This window comes from Macaca mulatta, chromosome 3 (assembly GCF_049350105.2).
Source record: "Macaca mulatta isolate MMU2019108-1 chromosome 3, T2T-MMU8v2.0, whole genome shotgun sequence".
Classification (NCBI taxonomy): Eukaryota; Metazoa; Chordata; class Mammalia; order Primates; family Cercopithecidae; genus Macaca; species Macaca mulatta.
The window spans coordinates 183948715-183970949 of record NC_133408.1 but is presented as its reverse complement, the minus strand read 5'-3'; the positions used below and the strand labels follow the sequence as shown (position 1 = coordinate 183970949).

General features: G+C 37.9%; 1 protein-coding gene across 1 annotated transcript; it reads right to left on the bottom strand.

The window, feature by feature from the left end:
• Positions 1-3120: 3120 nt before the first annotated feature.
• On the bottom strand, positions 3121-4443 carry OR2A5 (olfactory receptor family 2 subfamily A member 5). The gene is given in 2 exon segments (XM_015135185.3): positions 3121-3317; positions 3320-4443. Coding segments are annotated over 2 exon segments (909 nt in total). The 5' UTR covers positions 4032-4443.
• Between the last annotated feature and the right edge of the window lie 17792 nt (positions 4444-22235).

The following is a 22235-nucleotide window of genomic DNA, read 5'->3' as shown; positions in this document are numbered from 1 at the left end:
CATTAAAATAAAATTGGATTTTGTAGTTTTATAGTTGTTTAGTCATGAATTTTACCAGCTCTTGGTCTTACTATGTAGTCATTTTTCATTTTCATTGTCCTTATATCCTTCTCACAAAAATACATTGCTTCGAATCAGAGTCATATAAATTCCTTCATTTAGCATTCATAAAAGTTATCTAAGGCACCTAACTGAAACCTTGTTAGCCACATCTGACCTAAAATAAAACTCAGGATTGAGGAGGCTATATTATTCCTAGAAGCAGACCTATTTAGCAGGTTGTAGCACAATTGAGATGTGAATCTAACATAGCAAGCGTCTCAGCTTGCACCTGTGCTGGGTTCCCCCTTTCTCAGTCCTAGCAGCCTAGAGCACTGGTAAGGTAGGTCTATCACGGATCTCTACACAGGAGAGATGGGGACACTTCCTGGAAAAGCATTCATCACACCATGAAGGGAAAGAACACAGGTGGGTACACTTGATGATAGAACGAAGACCAGAATCACAGGTAACACGAGACACTGAGAACAGCAGGGTGTCTGTCATTCAGATTGTCCCTTTGGGGCAATGCCTTATGAAGCCATGTGATTTTGCAGACAGGCATTAGGAGGGAGTTACTATTGGAAAATGATGATGCCACTAATGTGAGAGTTTCTACTCTTCCCAAAGGTGATCATGAATCCTCCAGAGATGGGTTGGCTACAGGATGTATTCTTTCTGGTGTTAATACTGAAAACTCTGTTTTGTTCCAGATCCTGCCCCTTCATGTGGATGTTGAGTCTAACCCCTGTTGAGCTAACATTTGTAATGTTTTGGGCAGAAAGCTGATAAGAAGCAGTTTGGGTTTGCAATCAGTGCAATCCATAACACTCAGTTCTATTACTGGCTGTGTAGTATAGGATAAGTTATTAAATCATTCTGAACTTTGTTCGCTTATCTATTCGATGGGGAAAATAATAGCGACTCCATTGTGACGTTTGTGCAAGATAAATGGGGTAACATTTGTGACGCAGTCAGTAGAACTTGCAGCCTAAAGCAATGCCTGTTTCTTTTGGTTCCCCCCAGCCCTTTAAAAACTGATTCATGTTGAAAAAATATATATGTAAAGCGGTCATAACACCAACATGTAATTAGTTTATTAAAATCCTAGAACTCAAATATGGAAACAATTAATAGAAATTTTTCATATGCTCAGGTATTTTCTATAATGTATTAAATATATATAATATGTATATATTATTAGAGCCACTATTCGGACCTGCTAGAGAACATCTCTTTATAATTTATCTACATTTGTCACTTTCTGTAGAAATGTGGTCTTTTTGGTCTATTCTTTCCCAATCATTTAGAACTGACATAGGATGAATTCTATCCCGATTTTTCTGCTGTGCCCTAGGTAAAAAATTCTGAATCCAAATCTATTGCTTATGTTTTATATGAGATGAACTATATGTTTCCTCTTTCCCTTTTCTTTTAAAAGTTTTAAGCAGAATATGAAGTATATATATTTTAGGGAATGTAATACTTTTTTCAGATATAGTGAGAAAGTCCTTTTTATATGAAAATATTGCCTGTTTTCTCTTTCTAGCTTTAGAATAGTGCACACAATAATGCCATAGTGGTTGACAGTTAAATTTAGATCCAGTATTTATTTTTTTAATTCAAATTGCTCTCTTTGGGAGGGGCAGAGCAAGGTTTGTGAATTTCTGCAGGCCAAAACATGTCCTCACAGTATGGAGATGTGAAAACAAAGACCATCACCAGAGGCAGAATGTTTAACTGAGATGAATGGATGAGCAGAATAGTAAGCAACTAGGCTTTTTGAGAACTTAAAAGAACACAGTGCATTTGGAGGGTGGGAGGAAAGAGTTCTCCCTTTGCTTCTTTCTTTCATGGAAGAAGAAATATTTGAAGTGATAAGAATACATTTTTAAAATTGTAAAAATAGAAAATCTACAGGCAGCAGATAATGTAATAACATCATGGATCATACAGTTGAATGCACACAATACTACAAGGGTTGAAAGAAAAAAAGAGAGAATTCCCAAAGGTACCATACTCAATGTGTTAAAGAAATCATATTATCATATTATGCTGATCATTTAGGACTCAGACTTGTGTTAAAATAAAACAAATTACTTGTCCACGTCATTCTGACCACTTGGGTCCAGGAACAGTGATTTATATCACGTGGAGTAGCTTCTCTTTGGAATTTTGTTGAGCTTCCTAAAAGTCCCTATCAAGACTTGTCATGTTCTTGGTTCTAAGCGGTGGTCTGTGATGTTACATCAAGCTGTCAATTTCTCTTGATGCTTTCTTCCTTTGCAGTATTTTCTTACTCCTACAATATTTTATGTAATCACCGTAATGATACAAGTGTCACCTACAACCAGCTTTGCGATCTCAATTCTGAAAAAGGTTAACTATCTCTAATAACTTTGTCTCATTTATTTTAAATGCAAAATCTTTCCAAACTCTTTCTAATTAGATGGTGCAGAATTAACTGAAATGAAACAAAGATCCTGCTATTTCTCTGCCTTTTATATAAAAAATCTATACAATGAAACTTTGCTTTTTACAGAATTAGATTTGTGAGGGTGATTTAGATGAACTTCCAGTAATAATGTCATCATCCTTAGGCTTTAGGTTCCAGACCAGGCACTGGCTCTACTCTTAGTTGCTGTTACATTCCCAGTAGAGGGCTGCTTAACCAAGGTCAGTATTTATTCTGTGTGGTTACAAGTACACTCTTATAGCAGCATATGGTATGGGATTATCAGCATATACTTATGGCAAAAATAGATGGAAATAATAGAGGAATTTAAGAGGAAATTTGAGAGAACTAATCCTCAAAAGAACAGAAAGCAGATCCTGCAGGGTTGGGAGCTGGCAGTAGGAGTTCATGGCACTTTGCTCCTCTGCCGCACCACACAGCTCAGCGCCTTTCTGGGTGTGCTTTGTGATCTGCACGGTACACCACGTTTAGGGATAGAATCTGATCAATATACATTCTTGATATCAGAAACCTAAGAGATGAAACTGTAAGGCATTTATATCACCTGTTCCTATAAATTTCACTGGGAGCAAATCTTCAACCCTCTAGACTTTCCCTGGCATCCCTCACCTTGATCTCTGTTTCCACAACACTCTTTTCAGGGCACCCTTGACCTCTGCGTTCCTCAGGCTGTAGATCAGAGGGTTCGGCATCAGGTTGAAAAGACTGTAAAGCAGGAAAAGGACCTTCTGCTGCTCCTCAGGATGGCGGGACTTGGGGGCCATGTACATGACAATGGCACTGCCAAAGAAGAGCCCCACATGCAGAAGTGAGAGGAGCAGGTGGAGAAGGCCTTTCTGCGGCCCTCCCCAGACTGGATCCTCAGCATGGCTGCCAGGATGCTCAGGTAAGAGACCAGCACCAGGCAGAGCGGCCCCCCCAGGATGAACGTGGAAGCAGAAAATATGACCACCTGGTTGAGCCAGGTGTCAGCACAGGCCAGCCTGAGGACAGACAGGATTTCACAGAAGAAGTGGTTGATTTCATGAGGCCCACAGAAGGGCAGCCTCAGGATGAGAACCACATGGACCAGGGCCAGAAGGGAGCCACATGCCCGGGAAGTGACAGCCAGGACTGTGCACACTCTCCATTTCATGACAGAATATTTCAGAGGGTGGCAGATAGCCACGTACCGATCACAGGACATCATTACCAAGATGAGACACTCGGTGTGAGCAAAAGCCATGTATAAAAAGGTCTGCATTATGCATGGGACAAAGGAGACTGTTTTTCTCTTGTTCAGAAGATTTGTCATCATCTTGGGGACATTGCTGGAAGCATACGAAATATCAACGATGGCCAGGTGTGAAAGGAAGAAGTGCATGGAGGTGTGCAGTCTGGAGTCCAGCCAGATGAGCCCCAGGACGGCCCCGTTTCCCAACAGGGTGAAGAGCTCAGAGAGGAGCATCTGAATGCTTAGGCTGAGCGGAAATCCCAGGAGAATGAATTCTGTGACCCATGTCTGATTTTCTGTCATGCCCTTGTGACAGTACCTGCGTTGGACTCTGCTGTGGCAATGAGCTGTGTGCTGAGGAGCAAATGCAGATCCGGATTAGTCACTTAACGGAAGGAGGGGGTTTATGGTGCACACAGGGTGCTGACTCAGTCAGCCAGCTTTTTCAGAGCCATTATGTCCAATCCTTTAATCCAGAGTAAAGCAGAAAAAACATTCAGTTCAGGGAACTAGTGTAAATGCAGACAGGGTGACGTATACTATGTCCACTCCCACAGAATTTTACTTAACGTGGATTGCAAGACCCACATTTTTCCTATTAGAGGGGCAGCCACACAGTAAGTTGTTTTCCAGAATGGCTAGCCGTTTTATTTTAGAGTAAGGATCATAGCCATGTTCTTATGTGTTTCACTTTCTAATGTATTTAGTTTGCATATTTTCCCCCACTTTCTCTTCCATATTTGGTTTTCTCCTATTTTGTAACTTGTGCAGAGTGCATTGCACGTGCAGGTGCTCAGTAAATGATTAGAGAAAATACATAAAAGCATGAATTAGGAAATGAGGCTTACAAATGCAATTTCAAAGAGGTTTGCTTCCCTGTGTTTACTAGTTTTAGGGAAAATAAAGCTTGCATTAAGTGTTTTACTTCCTGAAGCTACTCAGGAAAATCTGGCTGTTTCCCTTTGCATGCAAGCCAAGAAAGAGTGTGCCATCACTAATCCGGCAAGCATTCATTGAAATCATTTCTGATATATGGCCAGGGCAAGTGGTTATCTATGTGAACAGTTAACAGGATAATATTCTGACTCCCACCTCCATCCCACCCCCTTTCAGGACTGCTTCCCTGGTTCTTAGCAGGTGCTGTTGCTGGCACAATGCCCTCTACAATTGTTGGATGGATGGATGGTTGGATGGATGGATGGATGGATGGATGGATGGATGGATGGATGAAAGGCATTACATTAGGATTAACATTCAAAGAGCATATCCTCGATTTCAATCAAGTCTTCAGACTCTTAAATTTTCTCTGCTTGTCATTCCCCCTACTGCATAGCCACAGGGGCTACAGAAAGAGAAAACCAGGATGTTTCACAGAGGTATACATATGTTAAATGATCAATGCGTCATTCTCAGTGTGCAGCTTATGACTCCACCTCTGCAAATGCTAACTCTACTTTAAGCCCAGGAAACTGTCTGCCAATAAATTATCTCTGTATCTCCCATTCAATGTACTGATTTCTGGAGCCCTGCCTTCCTCCAGACCCTAGCTTCTCTAAACTACCAGACTTTGCAGAAGATCCTTTACTCACTGTGATATCAGGCCTGGTCTTGTCTCGGAAATATAATTATAGTTAGAGAAATTGTGCAGAGATCACAGGAGCTTTTGAAGGGCAGAGCTGGGGATCTTGCTCCCACCAGCAGTCTCTGAGAGAAAGAATTTCCAGATTCAGGGGTTGTCTCTCAGCGCAGGCTGATGCAGACTGCAGCCTGCTCTCTGAGAACACCAGCTGTGTAGGTTTTACGGTGGGGTCATCTTCACTCAAGCCTTCACAGGTTGTCCCTGAGGACAAGGTAGAGTCCCTAAGGGAACCAGGATACACAGCAGTCAGACTCTGTCCACCGGAACAAACAAAAGTTTTTATCCTCCTGTCTCCATTTCTCTGGGCCCTGGGGATGGGCATTCAGAAAAAAGGAAGCTGACAGGTGATGACTTAATAACCAGCTGGATCTCTACACATAAAACTCTTGTAGTCATAAGAGCATGCATTCTCCAGTCTCTGGGGGCCACATTGCAAATTACAGCCCCAGGTATTTGGACTGTGATAAGTTCATGGATCTCAGTGTTGCCCTGATGGATTAAATGGAGCTTGGAGGAGGCAGAGCATCATGCTTCTGTCATAAATGCTTGAAAATCTTCTCCTTCTTAGTTAATTCTAACTTGGTATTGATAGATTAGAAAACAAAAATATTTCTATCAACCCTCCCACATTGTGGTGAGAAAGATTGTGAGGCCTTCCCGACATAGTACCTGAGATTTGATATAGGGTATAGGAAATAAGAGAAGACAGAAGCCAGAGTAAGGCTGACCTGGAAGAGGTGTCATGGTAGAAGCCCTGGTGTTTCGAGGGCAGCAAATGTGTAACTCACACCTTCACCTTTACTATGATACACTCCTGAAGTTCAACAAAACTTTTGATATAATGATGCCTCAGGTGTAGGGGCTATGTTTATATTCACATAATAAAGCATAGTCAGAGGATGCCTTGAAAATGTTTCTGATTATCCCCTTTATGTGTATGTTCCTTATGTGTATATGTATTATGTATATATCTACGTGTGTGTGTGTATGTGTGTGTGTGTGTGCGCGCGTGCGCGCTGGTTGGGCAACCTTTTAGAGAGAAACATCCAAATCTCATTTGTCAGAACACACTGGGTGCTTTACTCCAGAGAGATGCAGGTTGTTCATGTGTGAGCTAACAGGGGATACTTGGAAATGTGCCTATAATTTTGGCTCACAGACTATAAGGGCTTCAAAGCGGGTGTATTTCTATGGACAGAATAAAGAAACTCAAGGAATATTTATCCTGAAATCTCTGGAAGAATGACAAGAAAAGTTTAGTAGCTATGTATAGTGTTTAGAAAAAAACAGCTGAAGCACTTAACAAAAATAAAATAAGTTTACTAACTACCTAAAACTGGAGGACTAAATAAAATATTGCCAAGATACTTTTCAATTATTCATATATTATCTACATATGGATATTTTATATCCACAATTATCCACATGTAGATATCGAACATTTAATCATCTCATTCATTTATTAATTTGCTAATTCCATTTACATTTATTGAGCATCTGCTCTGTGTGGGATCATCCTAGACACTGGAAAAGCAAACACTAGTAAGATACTGTCTCTGTCTTCCAAGAGTTTACAGTCTGCCTACAAGTGAGCCATGCAAATAAGCAGTGTAGGACCTGGGATACACGTGTGCACAGTATACTGCAGGCACCAATGAAGGGTGGGGTAGATTCTTCTGAAAGTGGGTAGAGAAAGGCTTTGCTGTGGATGGAAAGTTTAGACACTGTCCAGGAAGACATGCCAGGCTGGACCTTACCTATTCAATTATGCCTGTAGTGACATCTGAGTCTGGAGATTTCAATGATTATAAGTTATTTTCTCATTGGTACTGAAGGAATTGGGTCCAATTTGGGAAGGCTTTGACTTTGCATGGAGGAGTTAAGAGAAATTTTCAGTGAAAATTGTAAAACTGTGTAAAAATAATGAAGAAGTAAACACAAGAAAAAAAGACACACCAGGCTGCACCTTAAGGTATAAGGAGGGCACGACAATAATAACAATAATAATGATACTGGGAAAGAGGTTCATTGATGAGCTTCTGTTGGACTTCATCGGAAATAAAGAGTAGACGATTTGACTAAGATATGTTATTACAAAGATGAATGTTTGGTTAATGTGAAGGATTGTTTCAAAGAATGAGATTGGAGACTGTGAGCCCAAGCTATCTGTAGAGTCTGCATTTTCCAGTGACAGTGAGTACCTGAATTGAGATGGTAGCCATGGGGACAGGCTGGAGGGAATGGGTGTGGAACATGTAAAGGAAATATAATGATCAGCATTCTGTGACTTGGTGTGTAGTGAGGAAGTCAAGCAGAGCTGGGGTGCACCCCAAGTTTCTGGTTTGTGTGGCTGTATATAAAGTGTTTTCATTCAATTATATGAGGAATAACTGAGGAAGATATTTAAAAGCAAAGGTTTTAAAAAAAGAATATAATTTTGAACATGTTGGATATTTAGGTGGCTTGGGCCAATAAAGAATTAACTAAATAGTTTTGGTGTTTATTAGAGATAACCGGGTCAAAGTACAGATTTAACAGATAGTTAAGTCATGATAATGGATAAGAGAGAACAAAGCAGTTTTAGTGAGGAAAAAAAAGAGAAAGTCAAGAACAGTATCTTAAGAATTACCAGCATTGGCCGGGCGCGGTGGCTCAAGCCTGTAATCCCAGCACTTTGGGAGGCCGAGACGGGCGGATCACGAGGTCAGGAGATCGAGACCATCCTGGCTAACATGGTGAAACCCCGTCTCTACTAAAAAATACAAAAAACTAGCTGGGCGAGGTGGCGGGCGCCTGTAGTCCCAGCTACTCGGGAGGCTGAGGCAGGAGAATGGCGTAAACCCGGGAGGCGGAGCTTGCAGTGAATTACCAGCATTTTAGGGATGGACAGAGAAAGATAAATCTCCAAAAGAGATAAATCTCCAAAAGAGAACAAGAAGAAAGATCAGGGAGATAGGTGGGAAACTAAAAATAAAAATAAAGAAAATCAACAACCTGTGCCCTATGTTATCCCAGGAGGCAAACTAAGGTACTCACTTTAATCATATCGATAATGCCAACTCTATTTTTTAGAAACAAGAATATTTTTCTGTAAAAAGCTACACTTAAGTTAATACTTATGGCAAACATAAAATAAAATCAAAATTACTAACAAAGTCATTGCTATCCTTCAATAAAAATATAGCAGCTTTTTAGCATAATTTCCCAATTTCGTTGACTCACCAGATTTTAATGGAAGGGCTTTCAGTTTTTCCCCATTTGTTGTGATTCTAGCTGTGGGTCTGTCATAGATGGCTTTCATTATATTGAGGTATGTTGCTTCTATCACTAGTTTTTTTAGGGTTTTTATCACAAAGGGATGTTAAATTTTATCAAATGTATTTTCAGCATCAACTGAAATGATCATATGTTTTTTGTCCTTCATTCTGTTGATATGATGTATTCCACTGATTGATTTTTGTGTGTTGAACCATCCTTGCATCACAAGGATAAATCTCACTGGTTATGATCAATGATCTTTCTAATGTATTGTTAATTTATAAAATGACTAGGAAGAGAATGTACCTGAGTGTGAAAGACTGAGAGGCAGGGAGAATCACGGGGCATCCTCTCCTCCCTGGGTCTTCACACTGGTTATTGATTTCTCTGAGTTCAGTCCCAAGCCTCACTGTCTTCTGCTCTGTCTAAGATTTGGCAATCTAAGCCTTATTTTCAATTTTTCCATAGAATAACCTCTAGGATCCTGCCCAGGGCATGTTTTTGCCTAACTGAGTGGGGGTGGTAAAGAGGTCAGAGGATTCAGGTGCTGTAATAATAGACTTTCACCTTACACCCCTGTTTTTACCCTTTTTGTATTCTCATTCTCAACTGTTGCTAGTCTGAAGTTTCCTGGGGACCCTTGAAAGGAATTCATTGTGCTTCTCAGTGGTTTCTTTTTTGCCTGCTTGTTAGCTGGTAGCTTCTTCTCTGATAAGTTGGTTACTGCTCCCCCTTGTACCTTTTTGTATTAAAAAAGAAATCTGCAATTTCTCTGGTCTGCTTCTGTCTTCCCTCTAATTCTATATTTTTCTGTGGATTATACCTTTGCTTTTTTTGCCATTTTAGTGGTAGCTGGGGAGGAAAAAGAGATACATATGTATGATAAATGTTCTCTGCTTTAAGAGACAACTTATAATCACCTAAAATTGTGTATTTCTGTTAATTAATTCTTCACTCTAAGAACTTTCTCTAAAATATCTGACCGTCTGATCACCCTATGTAAATTAAATTGAATTTATCTAAACAAAATTGCCTAACATAGCCAGGAAACTTTACTGAGTATTAGTAGCTTACTGGCTTATTTTTTTCCAGGAAGTATTTTATAATAAGAGGGAGTATTGTTCACCTTTAAATCATGATCTGAAGGCTCTTTATAAAATTCCATCAGATATATCTTGGCAATATCTCTACTGCCTGGACTGTCTATATTAAATCAAATCCACCCTGGGTTCTTTTTTCAATTACCTTAATCTCAGTGCTGCTGAGATGTCAGATAGATGGTAAGTGTAAAAAACCAATGTGAATGAAAGCTCGAAAGAACTGGTTACTTCAGCAATAAATGTTAGTTTGTTTCATAACTTGGCCTTATAGACCTAAACTTTTTTCTCCAGAGTGTTTTAAATTAAATGTTTTTCATCACAAATTGAGTAATTGGTTCAACTGAATGTCCCAACTGGCCTGTATGTGGATAAGCACATTTCCTGGGAGTGAGGGATCATTTGGCACATCCATCAGGTTAATTAAAGACCAGAGGTAGCCCGAGTCTGGGGTTGGGGTTGGTAAGAGTATGGATATGTTTTTCATATCTGTATTGTGGATCTGGTCTATAGTACACCTCCTCTAGTTGCTAGTCAACAGGACAGAGCTGAGAGGCCCAAAGTCTAGACTCAAATATACAACTAATGAGAAAGGCCTGATCTATAAGAGAGATATTAAGGCATTCTGGAGTACTCTTCATCACTTCCTCCCTCCCTCAGTGGCTGTGAATGAATCCAGAGAGATTCTAAGTTGAAAGGAATGTGCACTTCTGAGCCTTCCCAGGGAAATCATCTTCTGGGTCTCAGAAGTTTCCATGCCTTGCTCCCCGGGAGCTCCAGCCATCTCAGTGCACGAAGAACCAGTGGCCCAGGAGCCATGTGGAGAACTCATTAAAAAGACACAGCTGGAAAGTTGCCTCAGGCATCTTGGCAAAGATGAAAAAAAAAAACTTTATAATTGATCTCGTAGGAATAGAAACTATTTTAGGTTTTACAAAGTAAGTGTCAGAAAAAAATATCCTTATGGGGTTCATTAAAACTTTGCCACAATTAATTACAGCAGGAGCACTCTTCAGGCAACTGCTCCAGACACCACAGGCATTTGGCCTTTGGGAACAAGTCCTTGTTACATAGCTGTAGGGCACCAGTGTTGGTGTTTAAGTGGAGTGAGGAGACACCGTCCTTGGAGACTGGAGATCCAAACATCTTATCAATAGATTGAGTTTTTTCTAATTCACACATGTAGACAAAAATAATAGACCAAATATCCTACACTATTCTAGGCACAGTGCTAAGGCCTTTGTAGGCAGTTTTACCAGTCATCAAGAAAATATTTAAAAGTGAACATTTATTACCTCCCTGTTCATAAAATAAGAGACAAGTTCAACCAAGTAAAAGAATCATCCAAGGTCATAGAAGCAACAGCCCCAGAAATTAAAACTCATTCCAAAGCCTTTTCCACTTTTCTGCTGATGGAGAGTTTAGCATGAAGGCACACATGCCATCTCTAGACCTACACATAGTCCCTAGTTCAACCATCCAAACAAATGCCTTGAATATTCTTTCCCTGGAAACAGCAAGGAAGACAAAAACAGGGCAACATTAACTGAAGACCTAACAATAAAGGATATGAGTTAGAACTTCTTCAAGTTAGCACTGTTCTGATTTTAACATATGCTGCTATTTTATATCTTTCCCAGTTGTTTTTGACCCCAGGTCTAACCACCCCCTTGACACACACTCAATTCAGGCACCTTTATTGAAATGCTAGTACAAGAGAATCTTTCTTGATAGATACTAAATTGATGGCAACGTACTCAAGTCTTTCAGTTCTTCTGAAAGCTTTAACTAAAGTCCACAGCATGGGCATGCTTGAAGTTAATAGACAAACTGCAATGTTTGTCTAGGTTCTCCGAGAAGCAAATGCCAAGATAGATTAGATGTCCAAAAGATTTGTTGTAAAAACATCATGATGAAAAATGAGGAGGAATCCAGAGAAGTTTGGAAGAGCCATTGAATGCAGCTCTGATTCTTGTCAAAGAGAAATAAAAGGAAGTGAGCAAAGCAAATAAAACATCAAGGGTCATAACAGGAAAACAATGGTACAAGTTATGGCCATTTGAGAAAAGTGTAATAAAAGGACTATTTACAAAGGCATGTGAGGAATATGGGAAAACCACAAGCAAGGGTGCAAGATACCAGGATAAGGCAGGATTCTGAGCTTGCAATAAAACTCCTATACAACCTCTAGGCCTAAATGAGAAGAGGGGATGGCTGTAATTAGAACCTGGAGACAAGGACGACTTTGTGGAAGGGCTGGCTAAATAGGAACTTGAATCAGAGTCAGTTGGTTCAGTCCATATTGACCCTGCAGGAAGTGAATAAATTCTTGACCTCACACTTCTCCCTCTCTCCTGTTTCTCTTGCCTTTGCTTCCAATAAGCCAGACTCAGGAAGCCAGAGGGCTGCAGAGCCCTAGTTTTTACAGATCAGTCTTACAGGGCAGAGAGCAGGGTAGAGAAAGATGGAGGGTGGATATGGAGAAAAGAATGCCAACTAATAAATGTAAAAATAATTGAAAGAATGATAAAATTGCTGTCTTGGAGTCAACTTAATAATTTATTCAAGCAATCAGTGGATGCTAAAATAATTGCCTGAAAATATTTTAGGAGATGGGATTTTTACCAGAAACAGATCCCAATGCAGACCGCAAGAGAGGGTTCTTGGCTCTCATGCAAGAAAGAATTCAGGAAAAGTCCATAAAGTGAGATCAAGTTTATTAGGACAGTAAAGGAATAAAGAATGGCTACTCCTTAGACAAAGCTGCCCCAAGGGCTGCTGGTTGCCCATTTTTGTGGTTCTTTCTTAATTATATTCTAAACAAGGGGTGGATCATTCATGCCTCCCCTTTTTAGACCAAATAGGGTAACTTCTGACTTTGCTATGGCGTTTGTAAACTGTCATGGTGCTGGTGGGAGTATAGTAGTGAAGACGACCGGAGGTGGTTGCCATCTTGGTTTTGGTGGGTTTTAGCTGGTTAATTTACTGCAACTTGTTTTACCAGCAAGGTCTTTATGACCTGTATCTTATGCTGACCTTCTGTCTTATCCTGTGACTAAGAATGCCTTCACCTCCTGGGAATGCAGCCTTATTTTACACAGCCCCTATTGAAGATGGAGTTGCTCTGGTTTAATCGCCTCTGACAGGATCTTCAGGTAGTCTCCCAGATTCATGCTGCAGAGTACTTATGAATTCCCAAGGGAGAAGATACCCTTACAATGAAGAAATATGGTAGAAAACACTTAAACAAATCACCAAATAGCATTGTCAATAATGGGGCACACTGACATCATATGTCTCCTGATGCGATGCACTGAGAAGGATGCAACATGTCTATGTAGAATTATTTCCAACAAAGCTTTATCTGAATCTGGATATGAGGATTCCAAATTCCAGGACATTCTACAAAACAAGTAGACTGGATTCTTCAAAGAATCCCAATGACATGAAAGACAAAGAGTAAGAGAATGGTTTGAGATAAAATTAGACTAAACAGGTAAGAAACTAAAGCACTGAAACAATCTTTGATTAGATCCTGAATTGAATAACAAAATAGAAATCCAAAGAGCCATTTTTAGATAATGTTATCATATTGATGTTAAACTCATGAGTGTGAAAATGATATTGTATTTAATATTTGTTCTTAGAAAATACTTGCTAAATTATTCCATGCTATATAGGGGGGTGTGTGTGTGTGTGCATGTATGTGTACATATATTCTATTAAGATTTACTCACAATGTCTACAACGTACTTTTAAGTGATTCAGCATATATATAATATATATATATATCCACTGATGTATGTATATCTTATATCCACATCTATATCTGTATCAAGAGGAAGCAATATAGATGGATGATAAATCCATAGAAAATGTCAAAATATTAACAATTAAGGATTAGTTAATATAGAAGGAGATATGGGTGTTCATTAGATTATTCTGTTCAAAACTCTATATATTTAAAAATTTCACAATAGAAATTGGGAAGAAACAAAAAATTGAATTAATCTACTCATAATAAAACTTCCATCAAACTAGGAATAAGCAGCAACCCCTTCACATGGTGAAAGTGAAAGACTTAATAATTTCCCATCAAGAACGACCTTTGGGGCTTGCTAGCAATCTTTGTTAGGCTCACAACAGCCTTTAGTCTGGGGTTATTCTTATTACCACCACTGATTCCAACTATTGATGCCATTATTGATTGCCACTTTCTAAGGACTCTATTCAATGACCATATGTTAAGAGGTGTTTCTGATGGGAACATGAACTCTTCCTGGCCTGGTGTGAGCTCTGAGAATAACTGTTCCCTGTTTGTTCCTGATGGTTTTTCCCCAGCCACATTGTTTTCCTACAGAGATGTGCTGATCAGTATTCAGCCACAGGTTTGAGGAGAACTCTCTGAAGATGTCTGGAGTTCTCTCTCTCTCTGTCTCTATTTCTAACTCGATCTTCCTGTGATGTCTTTCTCCTCTGGTACCTTGCTCTGTTAATACTAATCAGCTTAGCATTTCGGAAGTTTGAATTTTTTCTCCTGAACTTCATGAGATCACAGGGTGAGTTCTGTCTACCTCTCTCTATGCAGTAAGCTAAAGCAATTATTGAATTTGGCTTGGAATGTTTCTTGGAAGATCATCCGGGGACCTGGCTTGGATCAGAAAGTAGAAGAGATGGACTAAATATGGAGCCATGCAGACAAGTGTCATTTGCATGCAAAGGATTATCTCTGTAGAAAAGGCTAAAAAGATATATTCTGTATTGTTAAAAAAACAACAACAACAAAACCCAAATTTTCACACTCTCCCTGGCTGTGAGAAAGTAAAGCTTAAACACACTGAAAACTTGGGTCATAAGGACATTTTCTGTTGGTTTTGGCTCTTCCATCATACAAATACCTTGAAACATGCTTGTCTGGGAAATAAAGTCATCTGCTTTAAAAATAAAGAAAACCAGAATAATGTAATTCTTGTTATTTACAGGGATTATGTTCCATACGATCACCATGAACACTGAATTAACAAAACCTCAGCTGTTGCTCCTAGGGGAAATAAATACAGGGTTACAGTCCTGCAAACCTTTGGTAGCAGCATTTCATCAACTTAAAAACAATTTGCATTCACATTACAGGGGTTCCTTTGCCAATATCCTTGTAAAACAAGCTAGTTTCATCAGTGTTGAAAACCTCCTCATCCATGTAGTCTTTTTTCTGTATAACACTTAACCTTTATTTTAAAAATTCTTCTCCAGCTTTCTTTTCTTTTCTTTTTTTTTTTTTGAGATGGAGTCTTGCACTGTCGCCCAGGCTGGAGTGTAGTGGCGCAGTCTGTGCTCACTGCAAGCTCGTCCTCCTGGGTTCACGCCGCTCTCCTGCCTCAGCCTCCCAAGTAGCTGGGACTACAGGCACCCGCCACCACGCTCAGCTAATTTTTTTTGTATTTTTAGTAGAGACGGGGTTTCACCATGTTAGCCAGGATGGTCTTGATCTCCTGACCTCGTGATCTGCCTGCTTCTGCCTCCCAAAGTGCTGGGATTACAGGCGTGAGCCACAGTGCCCGACCTCTTCTCCTGCAGAACTTTCTTACCTGCAGAACTTACCTTTCCTGCAAGTTTAACATTTTTCCTGCTGCATTTCCTTTGGTAACATGTGACCCATCCAGCACTCCTGAGAAGGGCTTAACATTTTCTTGATCTTAGATAATATGATCATAAATTTCTCTGACTTTCAGCCTCACAATAGTGCTGCCCACTGTGGTTTTACTGTCGTGATTGTTATTGGTTTTCTTTTCATTAGTTGCTATTTTATGCATGCACACATTTAGTCACCATCTCTGCCATGGCTTCATAGCACACTTTAGTTGCTACTTTAGAGCTTTCTTGAGCAGTCTCACATACAGATTGGTAAATTTTCTCTTTATTTTTTCTGGAAGTACTGTGTTGTTGATTTGTTAACATTAAACTCGGTACCAAAGGTTATCTGACACATGTATTTTCTCTGTAAACAACATTACAGCTTTCTTGTGCTGTACAACGCTTTAATATTACACTTGAGGACCATTTTAAACAGTAAAATTACCAACAGAAAGCACAAGAACATAGAAAATATGGCACTGGGGTAGCCCGCAGAAAGAACACTAGTTTACAGTCCGAGAGCTGACCCAAGAAGGCAGAGCGTTGTCCTGTTTGATCTCAGTTGTAAACATGCACATCTGGGGACTCAAATGTTTGCCACACCGGACACATCCTTGAATAACCACAAAAGTACCCTAAGTACTGATTTGGGGCTACAAACACATTTTAGCAAGTAGGCATATTTACAAATACGGAATCTGTAAATAATAAGAATAGTCTGTATCTAAAAAATATTCTCCAAGGAAAAAACTGGAAAATTCAATGGCTGATTTTAAAAATTCACAAGAGAATTTTGTTTTACAATACAGATGATTGTGGTAGGCGAACAGTTCTCAAAGGAAGCTCTTTTCTTTACAAAATAAGAAGAGCTTTCAGAGACTCAAGACTTTGCAGAGACTCAAAAATACCCAAATATCTTGATGTAGTAGAAATAAATAAAGTATGATCACACAAAGTTTAAAGTAGAAATGAAATTTTATACAAAAATACTTCAGAAATGAAGTTGAAATTGGGACAGGTATAAGGAGAATAGAGACATTGCTGGAAACACACAAAGGAATATTGAGCATATAAATAATAAAAGCAAGCATACCTAAAGTGAAATAGAGAATTAAAATGAATTAGCAATGCTTTTGGAGAAAGATCTTGATCAGAATGGGAAAATGTGAAAGCTGCCGATACCAGGATGAAGTAACTAGTTAAACACACAAAAATTGGGGCCAGGAGAGCATGAAGGAAAGGAACTCATGCTTACTTGTCTGAGATACACACACACACACACACACACACACATACACACACACACCCCTACAGTCTAAAGGACTTTAAAAAATAACCCCACAAGAAATTCTTGCATGTTTCTCACATACGTATTTTTGTGATAAGGTTTATCACTAAACATTCTTTAGGATTGCAGCAATTCCAATAAGATGTTCCCATAACGCTTGCCCAGTAATAGCATCTCCACCAATGAACCAGTATCTCTGGCTTCGAGCCAATGGATCCAATGAACTCTGTTTTTGAGCAGTTTATATAAACTTCTACCATTGGCAATAAAAGTTTTCCTTTACTGTTTCCTCACTGTGTTTGCCATAGTACATCCCAGATTATAATCCTCTTTACTTACTCCCAAATATACTTGTTTTGTTGGGAGATAATCTTCTCTGGTGTCTTTTTTTTCTTAGATTGACAGCAGGAACATGAAAAATGTGGAAGGTAGGTGTAAGAGAGCTGATATGTTCATTTTCTAGAAAATTTAAGTCATAAAAGTATTTTAAGTTATAATTCAAGAATATTATTCTGAAGTAAAAATTGGACATGGATCTAGAAATTGAAAAGGCAAACTATGTCCTTGGGAAATTGACACAGAATGGTAGTATAATGATACATCCTAGTAATGTTACTAAATTAAAAATATAAAGAGAGAATCATGTTGTTAGCTAGGCAAACTAAAGCTATTTATAGAGTCAGTCTAGACTTGTACATTTTCATAGCAATATCCAATTGCATAGCTAAAGTTTGTGAAGCAACATTTACAAAAATCCCCCAGGAAAGAAAGTATCACCCAAGTTTTATATCCAGCCAAATGTTTGTACAAATGAAAAGGCACAAATAGTATAGAACATAAAGGAAACCAAAGACTATCAGTCCCAGAAAATCAGTGACAGAAGAAGTGGTAGTGAGCATTGAATCTTTTTATTTTAGGAATGTGATGAAAGTAAATATGAGGACTTAGCTGGCAGGGCAAAATGCAAATGCCAAAAACATGACCTGAAAATATAGAAATAAATACGAATGACAAAAAATGGAAGAAAAGAAGATAGGAGATTGTGTAATGCTGACTTCCTCATCTTTAATATCTGAGAGCAAAAGCATTTCACTTAAATCTGGCAAATCAGGTAAAACAGATATAAGTACATTTAATTGATAAGCATAAATACTAAGAATGGTAATATGCCCAACCAAAATCAGGTGAGAGAGGAGAGACAGGAAGGCAGAATAAAGAGTACATAGACAAATTCCATTATTGTCCATAATAGGTGATTGCCTTCCTGTGGGAAATAATTAATTCAATGTAAAGAAACAGAAGATTAAGGATACTGCACAAAATTACAGATCTCAAACATAACCTCCAGAATGAAACTTAAATCTTAAATTAGAATGATATTAAATCTTCAATGTTAGAATGACACAAAAAATAAAACATACAACATAATTTTTTTAAAATTACAAATCCACCAAGCTTAACATAAAATCCAATGTCAATTATAACATAAATGTAAATAGACAAAGTCACTTATTAAAATAACTTAGAGTTTGGATAAAAATAACAAAGTTCAATTTTACTCTGTTCACAAGAAACAGAGTTAAAACAAAGAGACTTATAATATTTAAAAAGAAAAGTATGAGTAGTGGCATACTTTTTCTTTTTTTCTGTTTCTGTTTTTGGGAGTACTATGTTGTTGATTTGTTAACATTGAACTCATGGTGTACCAAAGGTTATTTAACACATATATTTTCTCTGTAAAAGACATTACAGCTTTCTTGTACTTAGAGACACTATACAATACTTCAGTATTATACTTTTAAAGAGTAAAATTATGAATTGTAATCAATATCAGAGTAAAGCATGAATTGTAATCTTAATATCAGACAAAAAGTTAATAAGCTATATAAGAGCATTTAATAAGACCAAATAATATAATTAACACAGCAGATATTATAGTTATAACTACATAAACTTCAACTGGAATAAAATCAACCTTTATAAAGCAAAATCTAGAAGTGACTCAAGAAGAAATAGGAACACAGAACTAGCAGGAGTGAGGAATTCAACTTTTTTCACTCTGTATCAGATTATGGGAAAAAAAATAAAACAGAGGTCTAAATAGCATAATTAACAAAATAGATATAATTAATATTTCACAGTCTCTGAAACCTGAAAACAGACAGTGAACTTTCTTCTTTTTTTTTTTTTCTTTTGAGATGAAGTTTCGGTCTTGTTGCCCAGTCTGAAGCACAATGGCATGATCTCAGCTCACTGCAACCTCTGCCTCCCTGGTTCAAGCAATTCTCTTGCTTCAGCCTCCCAAGTAGCTGGGATTACAGGCGTCTGCCACCACACCAGGCCAATTTTTGTATATTTAGTAGAGATGGGGTTTCACTATGTTGACCAGCCTGGTCTTGAACTTCTGACCTCAGGTGATCCACCCGCCTCGGCCTCTCAAAGTGCTGGGATTATAGGCATGAGCCACCATGCCCAGTCGAACCTTCTTTTTAAATGCCAGTAGAAAACTCATAAAGAAAGAGAAAGAAAAGAAAAGAAAAGAAAAGAAAGAAAAGAAAAAAAAAAGAAAAGAAAAGAAAAGAGAAAAGAGAAAAGAAAAGAAAAGGAAAAGAAAAAGGAAGAAAGGAAGGAAGGGCCACATATCAAGCCTAAAAGAAACCTAATTTCCAAAAGTAAAATGAATACCTGCATTATTTTCTAAACACAATTCAAAAAAATCAAATTACTAATAAAATAAGAAAATTAAATTACCAAAATTTAACAAAACATGTAAATACTATCTGAAACAAGCTTTGTAACAGTACTTACTGATGCAACAAACTTGACCATGTTCTTGAATAAGACTGAACATTATAAATATGCCAATTTCCTGTAAGCGATTTAATAATTATAAGGCAAAACCAGTGGAAGTCACAACAGGATTTGTTTTAACTGTAGACAGGATGATGCTGAAATCATATGGAAAAGAAAAAAGAATGAACAGCGGGACACTTCTGTAAGAGAAGAGTTATGAGGAAGGCTGGTCTTTTGTATTTTCAAACATAAAATCAGAGTGATTTGAAGTCTGTTACTGGTGGATGGTTAGAGAGACACATCAATGGATCAGAATAAAAAGATTTTAAGTAAAGCACATATTTTCAATATGTATATTGAATTATAAAGCACGTAATTTTCAATGTATATTGAAATTTTGTTTATGATGACTATGACATCACAAATCAGTAAGGCAAAGTTTGATTACCCAATAAATATACCAAAACCACTAAATGTGCTAGAAAAATAATAAAATCGGATTTATGGCTTTCACTTTACACTGCGTCTCCCAGGAGTCAAGATCCATTCCCAAGACATGGGCAAGCAAGAACAACTTCTTCCCTGTATACTCCTGAGAATGTTAAACCTTGTCGATGCATAACTTTTAAAGAAAAATTAAATACAAAATGCTTCTTTGTTTATTCAGTTTTGAAAAACATATTTGTCTGATTATACAAAAAACGTATGTTATAAAAATGTGAGGAATACGGAACATATCAAAAGTAACCAAGACAAAGTAAAGCACAATCCCAGTAATGCCATAAAGCAATAAGTGGCAGTTATTACCACCCTTCTTTTTATGTTTCTATTTCATTTATTCATTTAATTCCACACTTAAGTCACATGTAATACTTAATAAAGTTGAATGATTTAGTCAGAATCCTTTTTCAACTGGACTTCATGCCACAATTTCATTCTAACTTTTCACCTACGTCTTTGACCTTCGTGTCTTTGTCATCAGAGCTACTTTATGAGTCATCCAACATAATTTTTCAAAGCACATCATTTTCACTTTCTTTTAAGTTATTTGAAATGTAACACCTTTTGAATCAATGTGCGATCCTTCAGTGGAAATGTTATTTCAAGCCAGAAATGCTCTTTCATATGCCATTAAGATATTTGCCTTTAAAAATTATTGATATATAGTCATAATTTGAAACTCTAACCACTGCAGCTTAAATAACTTGAATTACCAATTCCAAGTTTTTTGCCTTTGAATTGCAGAAGTCCTTCATAACACTGACCCAATTTAGTGATTAGAGTTTGTGATTTATTCTTTATCTTCTCATACCAAATTGATTTACTCATACCCATTTCACTTAAATTAGTTAATGCCCTCTTACTTTCTCATCTTACTCTTATGCTCTTTGTTCCTTGATATCTTTTTTCTCTCCTTTCCATTGCATTAAATATTACTTCCCTGCTTCTCTAGCTATCCACCTACGCAGCTTTCAAGATTTAACACAAATTACACTTCTTCTAAAACTGCATTTTTATTCACTGCACTTTGAGCATGTTTTTCTTATTCTTCTAAGCTCTTATAGAAATTTGTGTTCATTTTATTAGCAGTTTTTTACTCATATGGCATAATTCAAACATTTTATCACATTTTACTTATTAATATCTTATGTCTCCATGTTGGTGGTAAATACAATTCTTTGCATTCCACCTAACAGTTTATTTCACATAATGGGTGCTCAGCCTTACACAAATCTTGAGAAAGTTCTGAAAGTTTCTAAGTCTCAGTTTATTCCTTTGAATAATAGAGAATATTGGACAAGGTGATGTTCAAGGCCTGTCTCAATACTAACTCTCCAATGCTGATTTAATTCTTGAACACTGTTCATATTTCCCACTAGATGGTACTAACATCAAAAAAACACTACTTGAGAAAATTGATAATATTTTTCCCCAGAAGGTCACTGCATTGTTTTATTTGTCCTGGACTAATTATTTATCATGTACATAAGACAAAATACACATTATTTTCTGACACTATACAACAGTCTACTGTTGGTATAGCTGAACATAAACTAATAGCTACATCATGAGATGTATTATTATGTTTCAAGAAAATTGATAATATTTTTAAGTGAGTGGCAGAGATGAATAATCAGGACAGGTAACCTGTTATGTACAACAGCTGTAATTGGAAAAATACATTAGAGACATATACATTCAACCGTGGTACCATCAAACCAATCAAAGGATCAAACATAACTCATTACCTCTAAAAATGTCCTTGTATTCTTTTGAGTGTGTGTTTTTTTGTAAGATCACTTAACGTGAGATCTGTTCTTTTAACATATTTTAAAGTGCACAATATTGTCTTGTGTACAGCAGATCTCTATGTCATATTCATCTTGCATAACTGAAACTTTATGCCCATGTGTTCGGGTTCTCCAAAGAGACAGAATCAATCGGATATGTGTGAGGATAGATAGATAGATAGATAGATAGATGAGAAGGGATTTGTTAGGAGAATTGGCTCACACAATTATGGAGGCTGAGGAGTATGGTAACAAGCCATCAAGTTGGAGACTTGCTGGGATGCCAACACTGTGGCTCAGCCTAAGTCCAAAAACCTCAGAACCAGGGAAGCAGAAGGTTTAATCTTTAGTTCAAGTCTGAAGGCCTGAGAACCCGGGGTCCGGGGGCGCTGGTGTAAGTGCTGCAGTCTCAGGGCCTCAGGCCAGTGCACGGAGTTTTGATGTTGAAGGGCAGGGTGCGGAGAGAGTCCCAGCTCTAGGAAACAGAGAGAGGACAATCCTTTTCTCCCT